The following is a 27,097-nucleotide window of genomic DNA, read 5'->3' on the forward strand; positions in this document are numbered from 1 at the left end:
TATGCAAGAGCAGACAGGACACCATGCAGAGAGAGGCACCGTATGCCAAGCGCTCTCCATCACGGTGAGACAGATCGGGGGAATCCTACTTACTTGTAGAACAGGATTCTTTTTTTGGTAAAAAGGCCTGGCAGCCACTCGCTGGCAGAAGACACACCTCCCCTGGCATCCAGGCCTGATCAGGAAACATGCAACAGGAAGATGTTGCAAAGGAAGCAAGAGCGCAGAAGCCAATTTGCCACAATGACCCACCCGAGGACTTCAGGCAGCACAATGAGCAGATGAGTCAAGCATGGATCTGAGGCTCCCATAGAGGGGGCACTCTGTCCAAGGAAAAATGGCAATAAATGATATCCTTCCTGTCACCCCATCTGTTATAGTGTTTTAAGGAAGGGTGTTGTAAAGGGCCTGACACTGGGACTCCTTCAGCTAAGGGCCAGCTGTGGTGGGCTTTCTGCTTCCACCTCTTTTATTCTGGCAGCACTAGGGGCTGAACCAGAGCCCACGCCCTAAGGTCTTTCTCACTTTCTTAGGCAGGGGAAGCCTGAGCTGGAGAATCCATCCTCTGTGTATGGTGGGCATGGTGAGTGGGGATCCAGCTGTGACCAGCTGCGTGACTCAGGGTCATCTGTTCACCCTTCCAGGCTGGGAACCCACCACAGTCCCAGGGTCTGCACACACAAGAGGACACAGCAACCTCAGCACTGGCTGCAGGTGTGGGACACCCAGGAGACAGGCCTGCCTTCGGAAGGAGATCAGCACAGGATGGGCTCGGTGGGGAACGAGGTGGGTGGCAGCAAGGAAAGGCTCTCTGTGAGGGCCACACAGGAGAAGAAGGTGTAGGCACCAGAGCCTGCAGTGTGAGTGGAGCGCTCTGAGGCAGGTGCCAGAGAAAAGACGCAGAACATTGAGCTAAGATGTCCTCAAGAGTCCACAGTAAGGAAACAACCTCAATCCACCATATGAGCTGCAAACACCTGAACCATCACTTAACCAAAGAAGACTTAAGCAAGCATGAAAGATCACTAGTTATATGTTATCGGGGAAACACAAATTAAAGTGTCTGTGCAGTGATACTACTGCACCCCAGCACCTCCAAGATACCAAAGGCAGGGCAACTGAAACCCTCAACTAAGGGCAGACATGAAACAGTGCAGGCAGTTTGCCAAATGATGTGGCCAGCTTAGAAAGTGACATATACAATTCTATTACACCTACCCAGAAGACAAGACACTCCCATGCCTGCCCTACCTGTGACCACCTAGAAACAAACAGTTCAGCGTCCAGGCTGGTGATAGCTGCCAGTGGCCGGCCCTCTAGTGCAGGCAGCATGTGAAGGCTACCAGGGCATCGCTTCCCCCAAACACCAGAAAGCTGGGAGAGGTGGCTGCCAGGGAATCAGATGTCAGGGACGTCATGATCCCCTGGCCCTCCTCCACCTTGGTTTCAGAGGCCACGCGGGCTGAAGCTCACAGGCCACAGAGCACATCATTACTGCAGCATGGCCACCTGGGGAAGACAAGAGCCCAGGGCTGTAGGCAGCAACATGAAGCTGGGGTGAGGATCAGAGCAAGAGAGGGACATGGTCCGACACTGGAGATACTGCAAAAATCAACCTGAGAAATCACATTTAAAATTCTCTTTGGCACACTGAAGTAATTTTAGAGGAAGAATGCCGAAAGCCTAATGAAATCTAGTGCCTATCTCACTAACTACTGTAATTAAATTCTAAATTTATTCTTCTCTAGTTCAAACAAAAAATTCTGAGAATAACTACACCGTGTAAGCCCCAGAATGCAGAAGAAACCAGACTTCAGTGACTATGAGTCAGAAATATCCCATGGCCTCAACCTCACTCCAAAACAGAGAGGCTGAAGCCTCTGTCCCAGGAGAGGAGGGGTGGGGCCCTCACCAGGGGCTGGTGCACACAGCGGGGTGTGTGCATGCGTGCACAGGTGCCATGTACATGCACACACACAGAGGCATGCTATGTAAGCACATAAGCATGTGCACAGGGGCCTTCCTCTGTTCTGGTCCAGTCACCACAGCACTTGTCACCATCCCTCTCTGCAGCAGCATCTACTGAGGTGACCTCGTGTCTACCAGCAAGGACAGAAACTCCCTGTCCTCCAAGGCCAGCCTGGGCCACTCGGCACTGCTGGGCTCCTGTGGACCGAGAAATGGCTCAGTAAGTAGATGGCCGGCGGCATACCTGTGAAGAACCACCACTGATTGATGCTCAGAACCCAGCTGAGATCTGCAGTGAAGGTAGGAGGTGCCAACAGAGCGGGTGGGAAAAGCTTTAGCATCCAACAGCGTCCTTGGTGCTTTCAAAATAGATACATACACTTCCCTTTACATCTCAGTTCTACATTTAAAAAGGACAGTGTGTTCTCAAACTAAATCAGATGGGCTGCCAACATAGGTTTGTACCTATTCCAGAACAGAAGGGCTTCCTTTGCATCAGCTTCACAGTATGGCAAATCTGCCTGAGCAGAAAGACACAGGTCAGAGGGGAGGGCAGTGTGGACCTCAGAGGGCCAGCACCTTCATGGCCCCAAATTACCAGCAAACACAGAACAAAAGAGGCAGCTTCACCATGTGCAGTGGCATCCACTATCTGCAGCCTCCCCAGTGCCCAGGTCAGTAGGAGGGTGCCTGGGGGTGTACCCCCTTCCCCACCTGCCCTTCCTGACTTTAAGACCTCCGTTACTGTTGTTACTTCCTGTCTCTACCATATGAAATGCTACACAGTTGCCAAACATGCTCTGTGAGAGTGAGTGAGGGGGGTGGGCAGGCCATAGTGGGAGAGAAGGGGGCCTTCCTCAGGGACACAGGGTTGGCCCAGACCAGCAGGCTAGTCTAACGGGCCCACACACGAGACTCAGGTTGTGACTGGGATAAGGCCAGGCCCGGGCAGATGGGATGCTGGTTGTGGAAAGTGCAGGGAAAGGCGAGGACTTCGCTTTGTCTGGAACCTGCTCAGGGCTCAGCTTCTTTTTGCTGAAAGGACAGAATTCTCATCCCTCCATGTCCCAACCTTCTGCCAACACTTCCCAGGAGCCAGCTTAACACATCCTTATACTGTAAGGAAGCTTCTGGATGCTTCCCAGGGTCCTGGAAGATGCTGGGAACAGAGGTCTGTGCCTGCCCAGGAAGCGGGGGGCACTAGCTCTCCCAGGAGGGAGGGAACTGTAGCCCAGTGGGAGAAGGCGTCCTCTCTGGGACCTGCAGACTGGGTTCCTGCCACCTTCAGGACGCAGGAGCTGGCCTGACTTGAGCAGGCATCCAGAGCCAGAGGCTTCCTCAGGGTCAGGAACTCCTTCCCCAGTGAATACAGACCTTCCTCCCAGCCCTTCTCCCCACCACCCAGCACTCACCTTGTGGGGGGTAGTGGGGTGGGGGTGGCGAGGCAAAGTCCAGCTTGTCCTTCAGGTCTTCCTCATTCTCCTTCTGCCACTGCAGCCCGATCTTCTCCCAAAGGCTGGCAGCCAACTGCCTTTAGCAACAGCAGGAGGGGGCCAGTGATGAGGCTAATACACTGCATGGAGCCCCTCCCCCAACACCAAGCCGTGTGTGTGTGTGTGTGTGTGTGTGTGTGTGTGTGTGTGTGTGTGTGTGTGTTGGCCTCAGGATGGCTCCTGCTGAGCAAGGAGCAAAGGAGTAGGGGGGCGGGGGGGAAGGAATTGGGCCCGGTGTCAAGGGGAGAGCGTGTAAGCTCCCCACTCCAATGTTCTGACCACAAACTGACTGCACAATGTCTAACCAGGGGCCCAAGAACATAAGAAATGCAGACTATCTTAAAGATCAGAACCCATCCATGTGTCCGGTCTCAGCTTCTGCAGGAGCTCCTGAAGCTGAAACACAACTGTTATAAATGGCAAACTTGGTCTCCCACCTGATTCCCAGTGAAGCAGATGGCAAAGGTGTGCCTCCTGCATCCCCAGGGGAAGACCCACCCTCCTGGCCTTGGATACCACCTACCGGACTTCAGGCATCTCGTCACTAAGGCTGCTTAGCAGCAGTGGGATGAGCTTGTGGAAGAAGGAATAGCGGTCCCGCAGATTCAGGAGCCAGCCTCCTACCACAGACGTCACTGCCTGCCGGACCTGAGGCAAAGAAAAGAAACCCAGTGTAATAAGCAAACTCTATTGTTGACGATACATTTAAAGTCCTAAGTGAATTTCTGTTGGCGTAGGCCACATGGATACTGTATATGTTTTTGATACACTGTGTATTGTATATATGTCTAACTGATCTAGGGAAGGGAAAGAAAAACAGGGTGTAAGATATCACAAGAAATGTACACACTGCCCTATTATGTAACTATACCCCTTTTGCACAACACCGTGTCAAAAATTTTTTTAATTAATAACAACAAAAAAAGAAAGAAACTGAGTATAAGTGGCCAGAGAGGGGACAGTAACCACAACACTAATGAATGCTCAGGGGTCCTAGGCCATCAAGCCCAAGGTCCCACACCATGGCTCCCTCACCCATCCTCCATCCTCTGCCTGGTCCTCTATGGACCCCAGAAATGCTTTGGTCACATGGCCCATGTGCCATCTGCCTTGTCAACGTCTACAAGCCAGGCTGGGTCCTGTCCCACCCTGGGTCATTTCAGAGGCTGCAGTGACAATCAAGGGCACAGCCACTGGTCCTTGAGCCCCAAGTACAAAAGGGGAAGCCACAGAGCCCCCAGTGCTGCAACTGGCTGAGGGAAGAGCTTGGGTACAGGCCTCACCCAATACCGGGAAGAGCCCACACCCACACCAGGTGTCTGACTCACCCTGGGTGCAGAGCCTGGAGAGGGAAGTAGGTGAGATCAGGAAGAAGCCAGCATAGAAGGGGCTCAGAAAATGCCACCTGATCCTGGGGAGCTCTACAATGAGGAAGCCCACTCTGACAAGGCAGGGGCCACCCTGTGCGGTGCCCTTGCTGGAGTGTGGAAGGGAGGCTCTTCCTGCATTAGTAACACGTGGGCATCAGCAGCATCCACTCAACCTCTCCCCTTTCCCCTCCCTTGAACACAGGGCTTGATTGTTCTCCTTTGGCTTTTTTGCTCAAGGCTGGCTTTCTACCACTTGAGCTATAGTTCCATTTTCAGCTTTTTGCTGGTTTACTGGAGGTAAGAGGCCCACAGACTTTTCTACATGGGCTGATTTTAAACCTGGATCCTCAGATCCCAGCCTTCTGAGTAGTTTAGGATTACAGGAGTGAGCCACCATGGTGCCCAGTTCCACTCAACATTTATTCACATGCATTCAGGGTGGAGTTCTTCCATCGCCACCTCCACCCCCAGCTCCAGCAGGAGGCAGAGACCAATCCTCCCCAGCCCCTTTCTGCTAGCGTGGGGCCCAGGCCAGTGCCCTGACCCCCCAGAAGCTCAATCCATCTACAAAATAAGAAAGAGGGCAGTCACTGGGCTCCTGGGGGGAGCAGATGTTAGGGAGCAGGGAGTACTAGGCCTAGTACTGGTTACATAGCCAGAACTTAGTAGTCCTTAATTCTCTCTTTGTCCCCCTCCCCCCGCAACGTAACTAGAACCCAGGGCAGGCAGCCACAGGCACAGAGCCCCAGGACCCTGCTGTGAGTCTTGAACTATTTAAAAGTGTCATTGTTATCATCACAGGCTAACACAAGGTGTTATTAATGATAACGTACAAAGGTGTGAAAGAGTAGGTAACTCCTCCCTCCCAATGGTAGAGGTAACAGCCACCAGCCTGGGAGCCCAGGCTGGGGTTGCACCATTTGAGCAAACTCTTACTGCTGATGATACAAAGCAAGCTATGGACACATGGCCTGACCTCCAGAGAGCTACAGACAGAGGTGTTCTAGATATAATTATGGTAATTCCAGTCATCTAGCTACACCTGGCTACACTGTTTACAGTCACACCATTCACACAATACATCATGAACAGTTATGACATACTGTGGGCAATGACTTGGCTCTGACACAGGACACTCCCTTCCCTTTTGCAGCGGCTGCTGTCCCTCACTGGAAGGGGATTCTCGGCCTTGCTTCCAGGACTGCACTCTGCAGCCCAGGTCTTATTTACTGTAGGTGCTGACCCAGCACCTCTGCCCCCCCATGCCACTGTAGAAGACCCACACAGATGGCGGGAGACTGAAGGGGTACACCAACACCCCTGGAGCACAGCTTCACTGAAGCCCAGCCCTTGGGTAAAGTGGAATTCCCTCCTCAGCAGGTACAGCCTACACCTGACTGTGGACCTACACAAGCCTCCTCCCTCCAGCTGCCCTGCCGGCCTCAGAATAGAAGCTGCAAGCCAGTGCTCCCAGCCTCCAGGTCCCTTGAGTTGCCTGTGCACGTGGTCAATGGAACATACACTGTACTGTGAGTCACACACTGAATGCCACATCATGCGAATTCTGAGGAAAAATGAGGGGAGAAGGCTAATGTTACATATGGTAAGCAGTGATGCAATGAGCATGCCTTTCGCACTAGGGAAATGGAAGCCATGCCCCCTGAGATGACTGTAATCCTAGCAGCACCACAGGTATGGAGGGGCTGGTGGAAACTGAAAGGACACAGCCTCCATGGGAAACCTTGTGGTGGTTCCTGACTACACTGACTAGGGATCTATGGTGTGACCTAGCAATTGCTCTCCTAGGCTTTACCCCAAAGATGAGAAATAAGACACAAACACATGTACATGGCTCTACTCACACAGCATTACAATAGCTCAAAGATGGAAACAAGTGGCCATCTACAATCGTGGCCCATGCTCACAGCAAAAATACTACTCAGCCATGAAAAGGAGCAAAGCATTGGCACACACCACAATGTCTATAAATATGGAAAACACGCAAAGGACATAAGACAGATGCCAAACCCTACAGGCTGTATGATCCTGAGTCAGGAGAAAGATGTAGGTAAGTAGTTTTAGGGTAGAGGTCCCTGGTGTGAGATAGGGTCTCATCCATAAGGTAGCCAAGTTTACAGTCAGCTAACAGGAGCTTCAGGGAATAAACAACATATGATCAGTGTCTTGATGTGATATAAATATACACTTCTTAATCCCATAGCCAGCATGGGTTTAAGGACAGTGTAAAGTGAGTGAAGCTGGTGACCTGCTCCCCGCATGAGTAGGAGGTGCACAGATACAGACACCTGGTGTATGGCGCAGACAAGTGCCAACTCTGGTTGTCCCATTGGGAACTGGCTCAAGAAGCCAGGTGTCCATCTGCCAGTAATCCTGGCTACTCAGGAGGCTGAGATGTAAGGATTGCAGTTTGAAGCCAGCCTGGACAAGAAAGTCTGTGAGATTCTTATCTCCAATTAACTACCTAAAAACTGGAGGTGAAGCTCTGGCTCAAAGTGGTACAGTGCTAGCCTTGAGCAAAAAAACTCAGGGACAGGACATTGCCCAGGCCCTGAGTTCAAGCCCTACAACTGCCCCCCCCCCCCCCAATCCCTTTGAACAGACAAGAGTTACAGGTATAATCCCCGGGAAGATGAGTAACAAATATGCTAAAGTTAAAGCAACTAATTTTGAAGGGTGCTGGAATCATGTCTGTAATCCTAGTTACTCAGGAGGCTAAGATCTGAGAATTGTGGCTCAAAGCCAGCTCAGGCAGAAAAGTCTGTGAGACTCTTATCTCCAATTAACCAGCAAAATGCTAGACGGAAGGCATGGCTCAAATGGTAGAATGAAAAAGCCAAGTGAGAACATAAGGCCCTGAATTCAAGCGCCAGTACTACCCCCTACACACAGCCAGTCCAATTTCCCATAGTTTCTCAAGATATGAGACAGAGACACCCTCACACTTGGTGAAAGGGGGTGTGGTGTGTTCTTTGAGAAGAAGAGACAAACGACTCAGTTACAACTAGACAACCATCAGATTCCTGGTGGAGATGGGACCTACTTTCTGGCAGGGAAAGCCTGTTACCTGAGTGACATCATCAAAGAGCCGCTGAGCAAAGTGGGAAAGAACGTCGTCCACAGACTTCCCGTTGCCAAACTGGATCACAGTCCCTGTGGCTTCAATGACAGCCACCCGGACCTTCCAGTGCTGGTGGGAGATGGTCTGCATCAGGGGGCCAATCAGAGATTCCGACTGCATGTGGAAGTGGTCTGCAGGATAGGAAGGCCACCGGTTACCAGATCATCCCCACAAGCCTCACCCCAGCCCAGCACTGCAGCCACCACCACAGGGCCATCTTCCTCTGGCCATTCAACATAAACAAAAAAACCACAACAGGGCACTGTAATTTTAACTACTCATGAGGCTGAGATCTGAGGATTGCAGTTTGAAGCCAGTCAGGGCAGAAAAGTCTGAAATTCTTATCTCCAATTAACCAGCAAAAGGCTAGAAGTGGAGGACTAGTTCAAGTGGCAGAGTGCCAGCCTTTAGTGGAAAAAGCCAAGCAAGAGCATAAAGCCCAGTTCAAGTACCAGAACTGGCATAAAACGAAAAGCCCACAATGATAATTAGGAAGTCCTTGCTGCCTCTTCCCTTAACCTTTCCCTCCAGGACTCTGGTTGACCTCCACGTTTTTCAAGGCTGGCTCTCTTTTGGCCATAGATTTTCAGCTTAAATGTCCCTTCTTTACAAAGCGATCTTTCCACACTAGTCAGCTTGAGACAGAGGGACTGTCCTCATCAGATGGAGCTGTTGGTTTTGTTTTGTTTGTTTTTTCCAGTCCTGGGGCTTGAACTCAGGGCCTGAGCACTGTCCCTGGCTTCTTTTTGCTCAAGGCTAGCACTCTCCCACTTGAGCCACAGCGCCACATCCGGCTTTTTCTATATATGTGGTGCTGAGCTGAGGAATCGAACCCAAGGCTTCATGTATACGAGATGAGCGCTTTACCACTAGGCCATAGTCCCAGCCCCCAGATGGAGCTGTTGGAAAGACAGAGTTTGGACTAAAAGGGAAGAGAAAGGCAGCCTCCTTCTACTTAAGGACGACAGTGGCCCATTCCAAAGAAACATGTGGGGCTGGAATAAAGAAACAAGGACAAAGTGGAGGGTCTGATCTGTGTCTCCAAGCCAGTTTCATAATCTTTTCCATAACAGTCATCGAATTGTCTCATTAAAAAGAATTTCTGCACTTTCTGGGAATCGGGGCAGGTGAAAGAGTTCCGGAGAGGAACTCGCACCGATGGACTTGGGCAGGTAGCTAGGGTCCCCGGGCTTTCTTTCATCTAGCCTGGGTTGGAGTTTGCCAGGAGAGGTCACCAGAGTGGATTGATTGCGCGGTCACCAGAATGTACTGAACCGTAGCAGGCTCGTCGGGTTAAGAGTTGGGGGTCTAGGACTGACAAGAGTGGGGAGCTCAGCAGCGTGGATCTGGGACCCTAGGGAAATCATGGACCACGGGGCTCACCCGGAGTGGGTTTGGGGCCACTGAGGGGGGGGCATGGATCACGGGGCTTACCTGGCGTGGCACGCGCCAGGGCGGCCGCACACTCGCAGCTCTCCCGGCGGACGGCAGCAAAGGGGTCCAGCAGCGCGCTGCGCAGCGCGCGCACCGCGTCGTCCAGGTGCGGCGCGAGCGCGGCGCCGCCCAGGCTCACCGCCAAGCCGAGCAGCTGCACGAGCGCCAGGCGCAGCTCCTCGCAAGGCTCCGGCGGCGGCCTCGTGGGCTCGGGCCGGACCAGGCGCGCGGCGAGCGAGGGCAGCAGGCGCGGCAGGGCATCGTGAGGCCGCGCGGCGCGGCGCAGGCCCAGGTCCAACAGGTGCACGGCCAGCGCACGGCAACCCTCGGCGGGGTCGGCCAGGAGGCGCAGCAGACGCGGAAGCAGTAGGCCGGCCCAGGGGCCCTGAAAGGTGACGGGGTCACAGCCGGGCCCCGCCGCTGCGTCCAGCGCGCGCTCCAGGGCCTCCAGCGCGCGCCGTCGCCCTAGCTTGCTGTCAGCTTCCAGCCCTGGCAGGAGGCGGCCCAGGGCGCGGCTCAGCTCTGCCGCCTCGGTCGCCTCCGCGGGGCCCGCAGCCACGCCGACCTCCGCCGGCGCCGCCATCTTCCGCGCGTTGCCTGTCACCAAGGGAACCGGCGCGCTTCACGACGGTTGCGGCGCGGATTACAGCAGGACTTCCGGCAGGCGTGGCTTGGTCGGCCGCTGGTGACAGCACGCGGGAGCCGGAGGTGGGGCGATGGTGAGAGGGCGGGCAAAGAGCCGTGGGGCTGGGGGCGTGGCTGTTTCAGGGGCGGAGTTATGTTGTGTGGGCGGGGCTCGGATCCGCTCTGGGCAGAGGAGGGGCGGGCCAGCCTGTTCCTGGGACACTGTACTAGGGCTCACGTGGACATGCTCTCGGGGCCTTCTATCCAACCCACCCCAACCCTGCCTCCCAGTTCCGCAGGTGGTGGCTCACCGAGGAGGCTAAGGAGGCTGTAGCTACAGCGAGTCATTGAAGCTTCAGAGGCAGTAGGGCTGCAAGTTCAAGACTAGCCCAGGCAAAGGTGACAAGACCCTGCCTCATAAACTAAAAGCAAAAGGTCACGGGGCGCTGGTGGCTGTAGCCTATAATCCTTTTCACACAGACCAGGGGACAATGACCAGTACTAAAGTTAAGTGATCATGTGTCCTGCTGAGCCAGACTGGGGACTGGGGTGTCCTCCATAAGTAGATGGCTGGATCCCCTAATATGGACAGCCAGGCAGCCCCCAAGCATATCTTTAACTTCAGGGGCTGGACTTCATTTTTTTTTTTTTTTTTTTTACCAGTCCTGGGGCTTGGACTCAGGGCCTGAGCACTGTCCCTGGCTTCCTTTTTGCTCAAGGCTAGCACTCTGCCACTTGAGCCACCACAGCACCACTTCTGGCCGTTTTCTGTATATGTGGTGCTGGGGAATCGAACCCGGGGCCTCATGTATACGAGGCAAGCTCTCTCGCCACTAGGCCATGTCCCCAGCCCTGGACTTCATTTTTAATGACTCCACTCTTGTTTAGTTGTTGATACTTGTTTTGCCAAATGCTGGTGTTATGAGGTGGTGGCTGTGTTTTTTAATGTGAGTAGGAAGCCCTCTGGAGCCCTGGTTCTTTGTTTCCTCAGGTACTGGTTTGGAAGGATCCCAGCAGCTGATCGATCCTGGCAAAGTTACCCTAAGGGAGCATCAGCGGCTAACCAGATGACATGGACTATAGGTAGTAGTGTTAGACTGCCAGAAACCCACACACAGACATCCAGGCACAAAGAACAAAGAAAAGTTTATTGCCAGCAAAGGGGCCGGCAAGACCCCTTCACACAAGAGAGAAGAAGTGCTGGCTATTGTCTGAGGTGACCCATATAACCCACAAGGTTAAGGAGGCAGAGACCCTGGTATGGATGTATAGACCAGGGGCTTCATCATGGCAGCTAGGATTTATGGCTGCTGCCCAAGTAGTAGATAAGTGGCCTTGCAGCTGCCCAGACCTGAAGGTCACTCTAAGGGGATCTTGCTGTCTTATATAGTTGTAGCTGCCTCAAAGGAGTGCCATCTCAAGGTAAAATGTGGTGGAGGCTGATTATTTACTGCCTTTATTAGATAGGCCTAGTGTTGCTTAGGAAAGGAGCATGCTAAGCTATGAGGGAGGAGGCTACCAGGCCAACAGGTAGCCAAGATGCTGCTGAGAGAAGAAATTGCCTAGACAAAGGCCCTGTAGTAGGTGCCATGGACACCCAAATTCATAATCCCAGTGTTTTAAAATGTGAGCTTGTTTGGAAGGTCTTTCCTTTGAGGTCATTAGGGTGGTCCCTAATCCAGGAGACTGCCGCCCTTAGAAGAGGAATGGGGGACAGATGTGCACACTGGGATTAGGTCTTGTGAATATGAACACAGCCATCAACAGCACAGGAAGGAGGCTGCCATTGTCCCTGGAAGGAAAGAGAAGTGTCTTGTGAGGAGCAAGGGGTTGCAGGACGGCTGTCTCATAGCAGTCGGGCTAAGGAAGGTTCTTAGGTGTTTTGGGGGGTTAGGTTTTACATCAGGGTTTGTTTTTTTTTTTGCTGTTAGTATTTATTTATTTATTTATTTATTGGTAGTGGGGATCAAATCAAGGATGCTGCAGTTGCTAGGCAAGTGCTTTGCTACTGAGCTACATCCCAGCCCCAGGTTTACCTTTTTTTTTGGCCAGTCCTGGGGCTTGGACTCAGGGTCTGAGCACTGTCTCTGGCTTCTTTTTGCTCAAGGCTAGCACTCTGCCACTGAGCCACAGCGCCGCTTCTGGCCGTTTTCTGTATATGTGGTGCTGGGGAATTGAACCCAGGGCCTCATGTATACAAGGCAAGCACTTTTGCCACTAGGCCATATCCCCAGCGCAGGTTTACCTTTTTAAAGGCCCTCATAGTGCCTGTTGAGGGACAGAGTGAGATGGGCTGGAGGAGATGGCCAGGGAAGCTCCTGGAAAGTTCAAGTGGTAGAATGCCTGCCTGGCAAGTGCAATCCCCTGATTTCAAACCCCAGTAGGAGAGGGAGAAAGGGAGAAGAATGGGGAGGGAGAGAGAGAGGGATAAGGAGGAAGAGGGAGGGAGTAGGAGCAAGGAACATGAGGGTGGTAGGTGTCACCTTTTCCCATCCATCCCAACTAAGCACCCCAAAGGTAACTCCATAGGTAATGAGGAAAGGAGCTACGCCCTCACCCCACCATGTTCCCTCTGTGACACCATCTCCCCCCTACCCCTCACAGGCCCACCTGACCTTGTCACACATTGGGATTCCTGTAAATGGTCCAGCCTGCAAAGCTGATGTCCTGAGCCTCCTGACCACAGTGGGGTGACTCAGTGGGGACCATGACCCTGGCAGCACCAGCAGGGGAATGGAGCACTCCCCTGCCTGTCCCCAGCTCCAGAGAACAAAGCCGAACAGGAGGGCAAGGCAAGGACCCCTAAGACAAGTTCAACTTTGGAATGGCAGATTCCCAAAACAGATCAGAGTCTATACACCATACCTGAATGAAGCAGCTGCCTGATCATGCAAAGGGTTTGTAGCAGAGTATGGACTCTCCAGATACAATAACCGAAACATCCAGCGGACATTTGCAAATATCTGTGGTATCAAGAACAGACGAATGTGAAGACCAACAACTGGCGAAAAAGACAAGGTGGCTCTCACACTGGCATCAGTGTTAGAAGTAGGAGGCTCGGGAGGAGCCAGGGTTGGATAAAATCATCAGGTAGAGCCCCTATGGCTGAGTTCTGTGGCTTTACAGGAAGAGGAGAGACCAGAAGACACAGTGCACACACGCAGTTGCACATACAAGCACGTGTGCACACACACACTTCCTGTTTCACGTGACTACCCATGAGGCCTCAGGACTCTACTCACTGGAAGGTCTGGTGCAGCATCTTGGAGCTCCAGATCTATAAATAGAAATGATCCTCTTTTCAAGATTGTGTGTGTGTGTGTGTGTGTGTGTGTGTACACGCACACATGTGCAACCCTACATCTTCAACTCTGCCTGGGCACTGTCCCTTAGCTTTCTTGCTCAAGGCTGACACTCTACAGCTTGGAGATGGAGTCTCACAGACTTTTCTTTTTTTAAAACACAGAAGTCCGTTTTATTTGAACAACACAACCAGTATGTGGTGATGGCTGTTAGAAACTTACAAGACAATATTAGAAAAACAAAACAAAGCTACAGAGCCTGGAACTCTTTGCAGGATCAGAGGGAAAGATATTGAGCTAACAGAGTCAGGGATGGTCTAGAAGTGCCATTGTGCAGGCTTTGTCTCACAGACTTTTCTAGCCGGGTTGGCTTCAAACGTTGATTCCTCTGGATCTCAGCCTCCTGAATCACTAGGATTACAGGTGTGAGGCATTGGTACCTGGTTTGGGCTTATTAACTACGGAACATTAAAAATTATGTTTAGCCAGGTATTGATGGCTCATACCTATAATCCTAGCTATTCAAGAGGCTGAGATCTGAGAATTAAATCCATGAGGCTCTTAACTGCAGTTAGCATCAGAAAACCAGAAGTGGCACTATGGTTCAAAGTGGTAGAGCACTAGACTTGAGCAAAAGAGCTCAGGGACAGGGCTCAGGCCTTGAGTTCAAGCCCTGTGGATGACAAAATAAAGAATTATGTTTGAACTATGGGCTGGGAATATGGCCTACTGGCAAGAGTGCTTGCATCATGTACATGAAGCCCTGAGTTCGATTCCCCAGCACCACATATATAGAAAATGACCAGAGGTGCCACGGTGGCTCAAGTGGCAGTGCTAGCCTTGAGCAAAAAGAAGCCAGGGACAGTGCTCAGGCCCTGAGTCCAAGCCCAGGACTGGAAAAAAAAAAGAATTCTGCTTGAACTAAACTGTGACCAAAGCTGTCTAAATTTCTATCTGTTTAACCTTCCTCACTGAGTATGTCCTAAGTAGCCACAAAGGGCAAGGAACAAAGAGTGGCCAGTCTCCACCTGCTCTTGATGCCCAGTGCCTGATACTGTGTATTTTAAAGTATGTCACCAGTGTAAAGAAACTGATTTTAGCAAATAATGCTTGGTCCCCTCTTTCATTCTTACAACTTGACAAATATTTATCTGGCATGTGTCATTTCTGGGTGATCACCAAGGCCCCAAGCGAGTGAAAGGACGATTTCAACACATGTAGTTCTTCTTTCTTGAGAAGCTGGTCCAGCAGGGAAGTGGTTGGTCAGTGATACCCACAGGCACTGGTGGCTTAAGCCTATAATCCTTGCTACCCAGAAGGCGAGATCTGAAGATCCTGGTGGTGTGAGGACAGGAACTCAGCCGTAGCAGCCACCATTGAGGGGCACCCAGGAGGTCCTTGCCTGGGAAGGACATCCTCCAAGGGACCCTTTTCTGGGGCCAAGTGTTCCAGTAGGCCTCAGAATTGAGGTTGGCCAGACACAGCTCGCCACAGGGAACAATGCAGGGATCTAGGAGAGTTCCACCAGCCCTAGTGAGCCCAGGCTCCTAAGCCAGAGCACTGCCCTGGGCACATGAAGCCTGATGCTTTTTCCTCATCAGGAGAATCAGGAGCAAGGAGAAAGGAGGGGAAGTGAGCAAGTGACAGCCAGAGGTTTGAATTAAAACCCTGGGATGCAAGTTCTGATTCAGTGGAAACAGGATTTCCTGAAAAAGGACCTAGAGCATCTGCCCATGGTGTGGACCGGGCAAGGGAGTCGTGTTGGAGGAAAGCTTCTTCCGTAACCCTGAGCATGCCTCCATTCATGGGAGGAGGCTGGGTGGAGGCTGGCCTTGCTGGGGAGCACAGGCAAGGCTGGTGCCTGGTGGGGGGAACCGGTCATATGGACAGGTGAGCATGACACAGGAGTGGGAGATGGCTGGGGGACAGGTGTGGGAAGACTTAGGGTAGATGTCTTTTTTCTATACCTGGGCCCTGCACCCTCTTTTCTGGTGTGGAGACACTTCCAGGAAAGAGAGGGGAAGCCTGTGTCCCCACACAGGCAAATGGAGACAAACTAAGGTTCTAGGCAATAAAAAATGGGGGGGGGGGAATAAAAAATTAAGAGGTGCCCAGTGACTCAGTCCTGTAATCCTAAACTACTCAGGATGAGGCTGAGATCTGGATCGTGGTTTGAAGCCAGCAGGGGCAGGAAAGTCTATGAGACTCTGATCTCCAGTGAACCACCAAAAAGCTGGAAGTGGAGTTGTGGCTTAAATGGCAGAGTGCCTAGCCTGGAATGAAAAAACAAAACAAAAGAAGAAAACCCAAAACTAAGGGTTAGATGTTCAGGCCCGAAGTTCAAGCCCTAGTACTGGAACAAATAAAAACAAAAATAGGAAGTTAAGAAAATTCCCTTTCCTGCTGGTTCTAGATTTGTGGATGTCGAATCGAAGCCACTGAGAGTGACTGCAACTCAGACCACTAGGGGAGGGGGGGTCCCTTTGGGGGCAAGGTGGGGGGTCCCTTGTGTTGCACCCCTGTGCTGCAGGGTGAGCGCAGAGGAGCCTGGGTGCAGGGACCCAGGGGTGACCCCTCCACCCCCCAAGTCCAGGGCAGATTGGAGGGGGTGGGCCGGGCGGAGGGCAAAGGGACCCTGGGTTCGGTGGGGAGACGCGCGCACCCGCGCGGGCAGGCAGCGCGGGGCGGGGCGGGGCGGGAGCGGGGCGGCGCCTCGGCGTTGCGGGGTGTGGGGGGGGGGGGGAACCCACGGCCGCCGCACTCGCCATCCCCGCGTCCCCGTGCGTCCGTGCGTCCCCGCGTCCCCGAGCCCCCGCCGTCCCCGCGCAGTCGCCTTAGGCCCCGGCGCCGCGCATCCAGGTACTGAGGTGGGGCATCGGGCTGGGGGTCTGCGTGAGGACCCCGGCCCTGCCAGGAGTTGGGGGAGGCCCCGAGGGAGAGGCGGGCATTTGGGGGTCGGGGGGAAGAGTGAGGCCTCTGAAGGCGAGCCAGGCCGCGCTCCCCCAAGCCTGGGGCGCAAAGGACGGGCCTGGCGGGGGTCCACCTGCTTGGCGCCCCATCGCGGGCTGGGGGCCTCGCTACCTGCTGCTCTCTTGGGCCCGGGTCGCTCGGGCCACCTTCTTGGGAGAGTCCCCATCACGCAGGGGCCAGACCGAGCTGGGGGAGGTGGGGTCTCAGGGCATCTTGTGAAAACACCCGGGCCTCTTGGCCTGTGGGGGGTGACAAGGCCATTGTGACTGGACCTTCTATTGTTCCCGGTCCGCCCCCAGCTGCTTTCCCTTCTTTTCCTGCCAGGCAGGCCACCCTAACCTTTGACAGCATCTCAAACACCACCACCCCTCCCCCAATCTCTGGGAAGGTTGGGCCCAGTGGGGCCCCCGGCCCCTCCCCTCCTTAGGTCGTGACATTTTCATTTCACACAAGTGGACTTAGGAAGGGGGTGGTAGTGGAAGAAAATGGGACCACATAAAGGCCAGGAAAACAGCCAGCATGACACTGGGAGTGCCATGCACTCGGCTCCTCTCATCTCAGATTCCTCAGAGAAGCAGAATGGGGGTTCCAGGTCACCTACAAATTCCATTTGAACATTTTACACCCCCCACAAAGGTCTATTCAGTGGTTAAGGGATTGGGCTGCGTTGTTTATTAAACTAGTGATCTAGCTCCCCAAATGCAAGCTCTTAAATAAATGTTTCTCTCGCTTGCTCTCGCTGGCTCTCCCTCTCTCCCCCCTTCTCTCCCCCCTTCTTCCTCCCCCCTTCTTCTTCCTCCCCTCTTCTTCTTCCTCCCCCCCCCCATGTGTGTGTGTGAGAGAGAGAGAGAGAGAGATTACAGGGGCTTGAACTCAGAGCCTTGTGTTCTCAGCCTTTTCCCTCAAGGCTGGAACTCTACCACTTGAGCCACACTTCCATTTCTGGCTGCTGTTTCCTCCTCTTCCTCCTCCTCCTCCTCCTCCTCCTCTTCTTTTTTGCTGGTTAATTGAAGATAAATGTCTCACAGACAGGCTGTGCCTAGGCTGGCTTTGAACAGAGATCCACAAATCTTAGCCTCCTGAGTAGCTAAGATTATAAGCATGATCCACCAGTTCCTCCTTTATAAGCTGCTCTGTCTGTGTTGTCTCTCCCTTGGCTCTGACCACCAGGCTAACCCTGTCATAGTTCTAAACCCCAGCAGTGTACTCCCGGAGTTCTCCCAGCACCTCTGAAGATCTGTGTGGTTTTCATTTTTCTCCATAGGAAGGAAGATTTCGTATTCATCATGGCCTCTCCTTCCTCTTTCCACTTGGAGGAAGAGGACAGTCTGAAGGGATGTGAGCTGTACGTTCAGAAGCACAGTATTCAGCAGGTGCTCAAAGATTGCATTGTGCACTTATGCATTGCCAAGCCAGACCGTCCCATGAAGTTCCTCCGGGAGCACTTTGAGAAGCTTGAAAAGGTCAGTGGCTCCCCCTACCTCTCCATATTGTCTTGTTATCTTGTTCTGGTACTGAGGCTTGGATTCAGTGCCTCCCCACCTCACTCGGCTTTTCCACTCAAGGCTTGCACTCTACCACATGGACCACAGCTCCACTTCTGGCCCTTTGCTGGTTAACTGAAGGTAAGAGTCTTATGAATTTTTCTGCCGGGGCTGGCTTCAAACTGTAATCCTCAAACCTCAGCCTCTTGGGTGCTAGGATTACAGATGTGAGCCACCAGCACCTGGCCCCAGTATTTTTTTTTTTTTTGCTAGTCCTAGGGCTTGGGACTCAGGGCCCAAGCACTGTCCCTGGTTTCATTTTGCTCCAGGCTAACTAACACTCTACTTCTTGAGCCACCAAGCCACTTCTGGCTTTTTCTGTTTATGTGGTGCTGAGGAATTGAATCCAGGCCTTCATGCATGCTAGGCAAACACTCTACCACTAAGCCACATTCCCGGCCTCCATCATTCTTTTGCAAGTTCTGGGGGCAGTGGCTGCCAGCCCCTCCTCCCACCCTCTAGCATGGGAAGAAGTTTTCAGAAGATGAGGATCCAAGCATATTTGGAGTTGGCACTGCGTTGTATAGCCTTGGGTTCCTCGGGTCCCCCTGTGCCTTTGCTTTAGGGATTCAGGATCTTCCCAGCTCTCGTGGGAGATGATCCAGGTGTTCGGTAGTTTGTGGAGCTTGCTTGCTGTTCTCAGCTTGGGGGGTGGAGGTGGTCACCAGGTCTAGTTAGAACACCATCACTGCCCAGATTTCTTTTTGTAAAGAGGCCCAATTGCTCTGATTGGGGAGAAGTGCCTCTTAGACCTGTGTGGTGTGGTGGGGAGGGGCTCACACATTCCAGTTCTTCTCTTAAGAGGAAAGCTCCTATAACTTATTTCTCCCTAAATGGACTCCTCCCCAATTCTCCCTGACTCCTGTATCTGGGTTTGACATGAAGGCCCCTCCCAGGGCCCCAGGCTGCTTCCCTCTTCCTGGTTGACTCTGCAGTTTCTTCCTATACAGCTTCTTTCCCAGTGTAACCTGAGGACATTCTGGATGGTCCTTCATTGCAATTTAACTGTCCTTGTCCCAGTCTCATGGGGACCAAATGGGAGCTTAAGGAGTGCTGTTCAGGCTAAGGTCTGCTTTTTTCTTTTTGGTATGTTGGCACTGGGGCTTGAATTCAGGGCCTGGGTGCTCTCCCTTAGCTTTTTCACTTAAGCTGGTGCTCTAGCATTTGAGTCACAGCTTTACTTCTATCTTTTTGCTGGTTAATTGGTAGTAAGAACCTTACAGACTTTTCTATCCAGGCTGGCTTTAAACCAAGAACCCCAGATCTCAGCCTACTGAGTTTCCAGGATTCTAGGTGTGAGCCACCAATGCTTGGCTTTTTAAAAAAAAATATTGAAGTGAACACATGCCTCTTATATGGGAGAATCCAAGCTAGCCTTTGAGAGAGATTTCTACTGAGTGAATATCAACCCATGCATGTAACATTTTCTGAGGAAGACAGGCTTAGCAGAGGCTGTCACATGAGTCTGGTGACTGATTTCTGGTGGCCAGCATTGCAGATATTCCTCCAGTCATGGTGAATGGATTGGTTATTGATTTTCTGGCAGTCTGAGAGGAAAACAGTTTCCAGGAGTCACACCAGGACCTGGGAATACAGGGTATCTGGGTTGTGAGGTGATCTTTAAGGTTACCAAGATGGGATAGCTTCAGCTTGGAGTGGTCAGTAAGCAGTACATGACTCATAGCAGGCTGTTGGTGACATGGTCTATGAAAGCCATCTGGAAGTTTGAGTACATCGTGCATTGGAATGGTTGTCTTAGCCCTGGAAAGGATGAGGGGCAGGGACTTTTCCCAGAGAAAGAATTCAGTGGACACTGCAAACTGCCCTTCCTTGTCCAGGAAGACATGGGGTGGAGAAGAAAGTTTGTCAGGGCAGCGGTGTTACATGGCTAGAGCTACAATAAGTAAGAGGCTACAGGATGGAGTAGAGAGCAGGGGAAAGGATGGTCTTAGTAGACAGGGTGGGGAGGTCCTGGGTTCTGGGGAGAAGTCTGGACTTTGTCCTGGTGGTTGGCAGAGCTATGAGAATTCTATTGAGAACATGTGACCTGTGCTAGTTGTTTTCCTGGGCATTGAACTAGCCTTGAATTCCTGCGGTTAAACTCCATTTACTTGTGTCAGATGGTTCTCTCTCTCTTTCTTATCTCTCTCTCTCTTTTGAGTGTGGGGGGACAGTCTTGGTGCTTAAACTCAGGGTATTGGTGCTGTCCCTGAGGTTTTTTTGATCAAGGCTAGCGCTCTACTACTTGAGCCCTAGCTCCACTTCTGGCTTTTTAGTGGTTAATTGGACATAAGAGACTTCCCTACTCTGGCTGACTTTGAGCAGCGATCCTAAGATCTCAGCCTTCTGAGTAGCTAGGATTATAGGTGTGAACCACTGGCACCTGGCTAGATGGTTCTCTTAATGTATTTTCAGAGTTTATTTGCTAATACTTGGTGGGGAGTCTATTAGCCTATAGTTTTTGTTTATGTTAATGAGTACTGGTGTCAGGACAGTGGTAGTATTACAAACTGAATTGGATGGATATAACTCTTCTTCTGTTTGGGAGAGACATTGAGTAGAGTGGTATTACTTCTGAGCCTAGAGTTTTCTTTGAAGGTTAAATTATTTATGGCCTGAGTGCTGTTCCTTAGTTTTTTCATTCAAGTCTGGCAGTCTACCACTTGAACCACAGTTCTATTCTGGCTATTTTTTCTGATTAATTGTAGATAAGAGTCTTATGGACTTTCCTGCCTGGGCTGGCTTTGAACCACAATCCTTAGGTTTCAACCTTTTGAGTAGCTTGAAATACAGGCATGAGCACTGATGCCTGGCTTTCTTTGATGGTTTTCAATGATAAACTCAAGCCCTTTAATAGATAGAGGACTATTCATTTTGAGGTCATCCATTTTCTCTTGAGTAAGTTTTACTTGTTTGTATCTCTCAAAAAATTGGGAATGTGGCTTAATGGTAGAGTGCTTACCTAGCATGCATGAAGCCCTGGGTTCGATTCCACAGTACCACATAAACAGAAAAGGCCGGAAGTGGCTAGCCTTGAGCAAAATGAAGTCAGGGACAGTGCCCAGGCTCTGAGTTCAAGCCCCAGGACTGGAAAAAAAAAATGGGGTTATTTCATTGTTGTTAATTTGTGGGCTTAGACTTTTTTGGTAAGATTATTTTATCATTCTTTCAATACAAACAGTAAACATGTTTGTATTATTTTATTCTTTGGTATGTTTTGGGAAAATGTTTAATCTTCATTGTGAGTCAGTACATACATATTAAAGTCACATAACTGAATGAAATTTTTCTTCATACAAAGTTGAAGATAGTTGAATAGAGTGTCATTTAACATGCAATTAAATAAAATCATATGCATATAGTAGTACCTATAAATGCAAAGCTAGACAATGAGAACTGTTAATGAACTGTCATAAGTACAAATGAAGATGCCCCCGGATTCCTATCTTTCATTGAGCACCAAACCTATTAATCAAGCCGGGCACCAGTGGCTCACGCCTGTGATCCTAGCTACTGAGGAGGCAGAGATCTGAGGATCACAATTTGAAGCCAGCCCAGGAAGGACAGTTCATGAGACTCCTATCTCCAATTTACCACCAAAAAAGACAGAAGTGGAGCTAGAGTATGAACCTTGGGTGAAAAAGCTAAGGGATATCACTCAGGGCACAAGCAACAAACAATATAAATAAGAAACCCATCCATCTTTTAGTCCTTTTCTTGAACATTATTCCATATCCACATTCTCTGCATCTGATTGGGTCTTTGCATCTGATTGACACTCACCATAGATGCACATCATTGGGAAACTTGGTATGCAGTAGATGCTGCATAAATGCCTGAAAACTTGTTTTCCTTCTAACCTTGTTGCTAAATGGTTGGGTACTTTCCTGAACAAATCCTTCAATTCCCAGCTTTCCCACTGAAAATGGAGATTCACTCTCATTCTTTCCTCAAGGGGTTCCTGATTTTATTTATTTATTTATTTATTTTAGCCCAGGACTGTCTCCAGAGGGGACCCAAATCTTCAAATGCCACCATCACTTCCATTAGACATGGGGCTTCAGAGTTCAGGAGGGTAGTGTTGAGGTTGCATGTAGATTCCACCCAGGAGATGGAACAGAGCTGTTCTTCCTGCTCACCTGACATGAGTGGAGAGTACATGATGTCTAGATCCCTTCCATCCAGAACTACCTTCCTTCCTTGATGTTAACAAGCCAGATGCACAGTGGGAGCCTGGCTCCCAGAATCCTTTGAGTGGGAGAGGGCAGGCTAAGCTGCTGTCTGGGGCAGGGAAGTGGGTAGCTTAAGGACTGAGGAATTCCATCCATCCCTCTTGGGCCCATGAGCTTCTCTAGGAGGCAGTTTAAACTTGGTTATAGAAACATCTCCTCAGGCTAGGCACAGGTGGCTCCTGCCTGTACTGTAATCCTAACTACTCAGGAGGCTGAGATCTGCGGATCATGGTCTGAAGCCAGCCTAGGCAGGAAAGCTCAGGAGCTCTCCAGTTAACCACCTAGTGACTGGAAGTGGAGCTAGGGCTCAAAGTGGTAGAGAGCTAGCTTTGAGAAGAAGAAAGCTCAGTGATAGTGCCCAGGCCCTGAGTTCGAGTTCTGTGACAGACAAAAAAAAAAAGAAAGAAAAAGAAAAATCTCTTAGACTTTAGCCCTGCTTGTTTTCTCCTCCCTTGGGTAGAAAACAACAACAAAAACATTGTCAAGGGAAAGTGTGCAATGCCATTCACAGCCCAGGAAGTTGAGCCTCCTGGGATAGGATGGGAACAAATCCCCTGCTGTATTGCTTAATGCAGAGGCCAATTCTGGCCCGGAGCCCTGTTTCCACCATGGGCTCTAGGAAGATTCTTTCTGGCTTGGAAAATTTGATGGATCCCAAACTATGACCTTGACCATTCTACTTCAGACAGTTCATCAGTCTGAAAACAGGACAGGAAGTAGGGAGCAGAGGTTTTCTGGGAATCTCAGGACAGGACCAGGAATGGATGCTATCTAGAAATAGTGGGAGAGGGGAGGAGAGAAATTGCCCCCTACTGTGGCCCCTCCGGATTTCCTCTGGAGCCCTCTGAAGTGTTTTGGGACACCTGCATCCTGCCCAGTTTGACCTCTTACTTGCCAACGTTGGAAAAACCATTCTTGTGCCAGGACAGGTAATGCCCAGATCATCTCAGAGAGTGAGGTTCCATCTGCCTGTTACCTGGGAGAAAAGCAGCTTTGGTTCCCACAGAGTGGCTGCCTGGGTCCTCACAAGCCTGTGGGAATCAGGCCTGACTCCTTTCATCTTAACATGAGTCCCTTATGGGCACAGACCTCAAAGCTTAGAACATTTCCAAGTGGTTGGGGGTGGGGGTGGTGCCTGTGACATTCAAAGCCATGTTGTCCCAAACCTGGCTAAGACACATGATCTCATCCAATAGGAAATGCCTTGACACCTGCCTATCCCTTGTAAAACCATCTCTCTGCCTCTATCTGTAGTGTAGCTGGTACCACCAGATGGGTGACTGATCCGTTACTGATCCTTTAGGGGTCTTCTCTGTTCTTGCAGGCTTCTGTGGCTTCCTCCCTGGAGTGGGGTCCTGTGGTCCCCATTACCATGGAGTGAGAATAGCTCAGTGGTAGCTTGTGTCCTGACACAAGACCTTGTACCTGCCTGGGCCCATGATTCCAGTTGTCTGTGGGCTGTCCTCTGAGGTTAGTCTGGGCACAAAGGTTCACCAAACCCTATCTCAACAGTAAAGCTGTGCCTGCTGATCATCTGAGCTACAATGGGGAAGTGTACATAGGAGGGTCCCAGCTGAGCATTGGTGGCTCATGCCTATAATCGTAGCTACTCCTAAGCTCTATCCGTCCATCCATCCATCCACCCATCCCTCCAGACTGGCCTTCTACTACTTGAAGCATATCTCCAGCCTTGCTTGTGTGTGTGTGTGTGTGTGTGTGTGTGTGTGTGTGTGTGTGTGTGTGTGAGTCCAAGGGCTTGAACTTAGGGCCTGGATGCCATCCTTGAGCTTCTTTTGCTCAAGGCTAGTGCTCTACTACTTGAGCCACAGCTCAAGCTCTACTTCTGACTATTTTTAGTGGTTAATTGGAGGTAAGAGTCTCATGGACTTTCCTACCAGGGCTGTCTTTGAATCTGGATTCTCAGATCTCAGTCTCCTGAGTAGCTAGGATTAGAGGTGTGAGGCACCAGCACCTGTTTGTTCCTTTGCTTGCATTGTTAATGTGTTGTCTGTCCTTAGCTCCCTGGTTGATAGTGAAGGCGGTGGGTTCTGCATGATGGCCTGACTGGTGTCTTTTGTTAGTTCAGGGAAAAGTTTTCATCATCTCAGCAAGCATATCTGCAGCCCTGTTTCTCTGCTTTCCGTCTGGAACTCTAATTCCATGTATATTTGAGCTTCTTATCCAGATTCCAGATCCTCTTCTGTGCTTTTCTCCTTTGTCTTTCCTGTATCTTTGTACTTTAGCCCAGATGTTTTCTTTTGACCTGCATTCCAAGTTATTAGTTTTCTCAGCTGTACTTCTCATCTGCTATTAAGTCCATCACCAAGTTATGAGTTCCTGTTATTGTGTCTTTTTATACTTGATCTAGAATTTCCATTTGGCATTCACTAATTTTTTCTTGTTTCTGTGCCAGCATTTATAACCTTACCTTTTATTTCCTCAAATATTTGAGCATAGCTATTTGAAAGTCTGAATCTACTAGTTCTGTGAAGTTTATTCCTTATAGGGTCTATTTATATTGTCTGTTGTTTCTCTGTTTCTCTTTAGTCATATGGTCTTGTCTCACTGTATATGAGGTTTGTGTGTGTGTGTGTGTGTGTGTGTGTGTGTGTGTGTGTATACCAGAGTTTGAACTGAGGGTTTCACACTCAGCTTCTTTGCCTAAGTGGTTCTCTACCAATTGAGCTATAGTTCTACTGCTAGATTTTTACTACTTAATTGTATCTAAAAGTCTCAGGGACTTTTCTGCTTGGGCTAGTTTTGAACTGTGATTCTCAGATCTCAGTCTCCTGAGTAGCTCGGATTACAGGTATGAGCTACCAGTACCTGGCTATGGCTGGTGTTTTTTAGTTAGTTTTTTTTTTTTTTCAGTTGTGACACTTGAACTCAGGGAGAGCCTGGGCCTGTCTCTGAGCTCTTCTGCTCAAGGCTAGTGCTATACAATTTTGAGCCACAGCTCCACTTTTAGTTTTCTAGTGGTTAATTGGAGACAAGAGTCTCAGGGACTTTCCTGCCTGGGCTGGTTTTGAACCATGATCTTCAGATTTCAGCCTTCTGAATAGCTAAGATTACAAGTGTGAGCCACCAATGCCAAGCTTAAGGGTTGTCTCTTAGTGATTCATACAGAAGTATTTTTCTTTGGGCAGTGCTGGACTTTGAATTCTGAACCTTGCAGATGCTAGAGAACTATACCAATTGAACCTACCCCCCTGCCATTATTTGCTACAGTTATTCTTTGTATAGGGTTTCACTTTTTCCCTAGGTCATTCTGATGATGGTCCTCCTATTTGTACTTCCCTGGTAGCTGGAGTGACAGACATAGGCTACTGCATCCAGCTTGTTTAAAAAGGGAATCTCCCAAACGTTTTTTCTTAGGCTGGCTTCTATCCTCGATCCTTCCCATTTCTCCCTTGAAAGTAGCTAGGATTCAAGGCATGAGCCATGTCTCGCAGCTTCATACTGAAGTGTTTAGAATGAAGGCATATGATGACATCTGAGGTTTGCTTCAGGCCCCTAGATGAGGTGAATGGAGGAGAGAGGAAAGGATTGATTTGTTGTGATCATGGCTGGCATTTGGTGAGGGGCATTTGTGACTAGTTGTAGTATTTTCTCTATTTTGATGTCTTCTTGAGGATTTCTGTAATAAAGGTGAAAGAAAAGTGGAAGGCAGTAGAGAGTTGTGTGAGGCAGTTTGGTATGGGGCCTCCTGCACCCAGGGTTATGTTTCTTTTCTTTCTTTTTTTTTTGTCACGGGTCTTGAACTCAGGGGTTGGGTGCTGTCCCTGGGCTCTTCTGCTCAAGGGTAGCACTCTATCACTTTCAGCCATGGCTCCACTTCTGGTTTCTTTTTTTTTTTTTTTTTTTGCCAGTCCTGGGCCTTGGACTCAGGGCCTGAGCACTGTCCCTGGCTTCTTCCCGCTCAAGGCTAGCACTCTGCCACTTGAGCCACAGCGCCGCTTCTGGCCGTTTTCTGTATATGTGGTGCTGGGGAATCGAACCTAGGGCCTCGTGTATCCGAGGCAGGCACTCTTGCCACGAGGCTATATCCCCAGCCCTACTTCTGGTTTCTTGGTGGTTAATTGGAGATAAGAGTCTCATGGACTTTCCTTTGAACAACGATCAGATCTCAGTCTCCTCAGTAGTAAGGATGACAGGCATGAGCCACCAGCACCCAGCTAGGGACCTGTTCTTGGTCACCTCTGTCCCCTTAGGTGGTGACTTTTGCGGGGCAGGTTGTTTGGTTCCTGGAGCTGGGAGCATCCTGCATCTGCCCAACCCCAGGCTGTCTGTTTCCTAGGAATCTTTGGCTGTCTCTCCTTGGCATCTCTAACCTTCTTCTCTCTGTCATTGTAGATTAATATATGCACATATTTTTAATGTTACTATCATTTTAGAGGAGTGTCTCAGAAGAAGTCATGTGCCACCTACCTGACATCTTCTCTCTGGAAACCCCATGAAAGATTTTTTTTTAAACCAACTGTCTGGAACCTCATGGAACAGTTGCAGGGTTTGCTGTGGGGTGTTGAGTATCCTCAGATGGATGAGGGCATGGTCAAATGGAACCAGGGCACATGCAAGCAGGTACCATACATGGTGGGTGAGCTCTGTTCCCAGTGCCCATTCTACCCTTGAGGGGAGGTCAGATGGGGTTGTACACTTAAGCCACAGTCTCTCAAACCTTGGTCTGTGTGTAGCTCTCACCTGTGTCCCCCACCCACAGGACCAAGGTTGGCTGGCGATGAGCAGAATTTCTCACCAGTCATCAGTTTGGATGGGGACAGGGAACAGACAGCCATGCATCTACCTGTAAGTTCCTTAGATGCCTGGATGGGTGCCAGCTACCAAGCCAGCAAGGAGCCAGAGTATGGTGGGGTCTCAAACCCTTGCTCAGCTTCCCTTGCTGATGTTTGTAGCAAAGCACAATCTTGTCTGGGGGACTCTGTGGTATTTGTGGCTACCTCTTCTCTGGCCTCTGCAGGTGTCTGCAAAATTGGGGTTCAGGGCAAGTGACACTCACTGCT

The 27,097-nt window shown here is 50.5% G+C and overlaps 2 protein-coding genes across 3 annotated transcripts in view; one reads left to right on the plus strand and one right to left on the minus strand.

The window, feature by feature from the left end:
* The window catches only part of Dnaaf5 (dynein axonemal assembly factor 5), a 34,783-nt gene extending 24,777 nt beyond the window's left edge, over positions 1–10,006 (minus strand). For both annotated transcript variants that reach the window (XM_048330688.1, XM_048330677.1), the window contains exons 1-4: positions 9,405–10,006; positions 7,917–8,101; positions 3,985–4,109; positions 3,381–3,499 (exon numbers count right to left, since the gene is read on the minus strand). In XM_048330688.1, coding sequence (XP_048186645.1) covers positions 3,381–3,499; positions 3,985–4,109; positions 7,917–8,101; positions 9,405–9,987 — 1,012 coding nt within the window. In that variant the 5' untranslated portion in view covers positions 9,988–10,006. The remainder of the gene's footprint in view (positions 1–3,380; positions 3,500–3,984; positions 4,110–7,916; positions 8,102–9,404) is intronic.
* A 6,171-nt stretch (positions 10,007–16,177) lies between these two features.
* Positions 16,178–27,097, plus strand: part of Prkar1b (protein kinase cAMP-dependent type I regulatory subunit beta) — a 76,065-nt gene continuing 65,145 nt past the window's right edge. Inside the window, exons 1-2 of the mRNA XM_048351391.1 lie at positions 16,178–16,197; positions 17,565–17,763. Coding sequence (XP_048207348.1) covers positions 17,587–17,763 — 177 coding nt within the window. The 5' untranslated portion in view covers positions 16,178–16,197; positions 17,565–17,586. The remainder of the gene's footprint in view (positions 16,198–17,564; positions 17,764–27,097) is intronic.

This window comes from Perognathus longimembris, chromosome 1 (assembly GCF_023159225.1).
Source record: "Perognathus longimembris pacificus isolate PPM17 chromosome 1, ASM2315922v1, whole genome shotgun sequence".
NCBI classification, from domain to species: domain Eukaryota; kingdom Metazoa; phylum Chordata; class Mammalia; order Rodentia; family Heteromyidae; genus Perognathus; species Perognathus longimembris.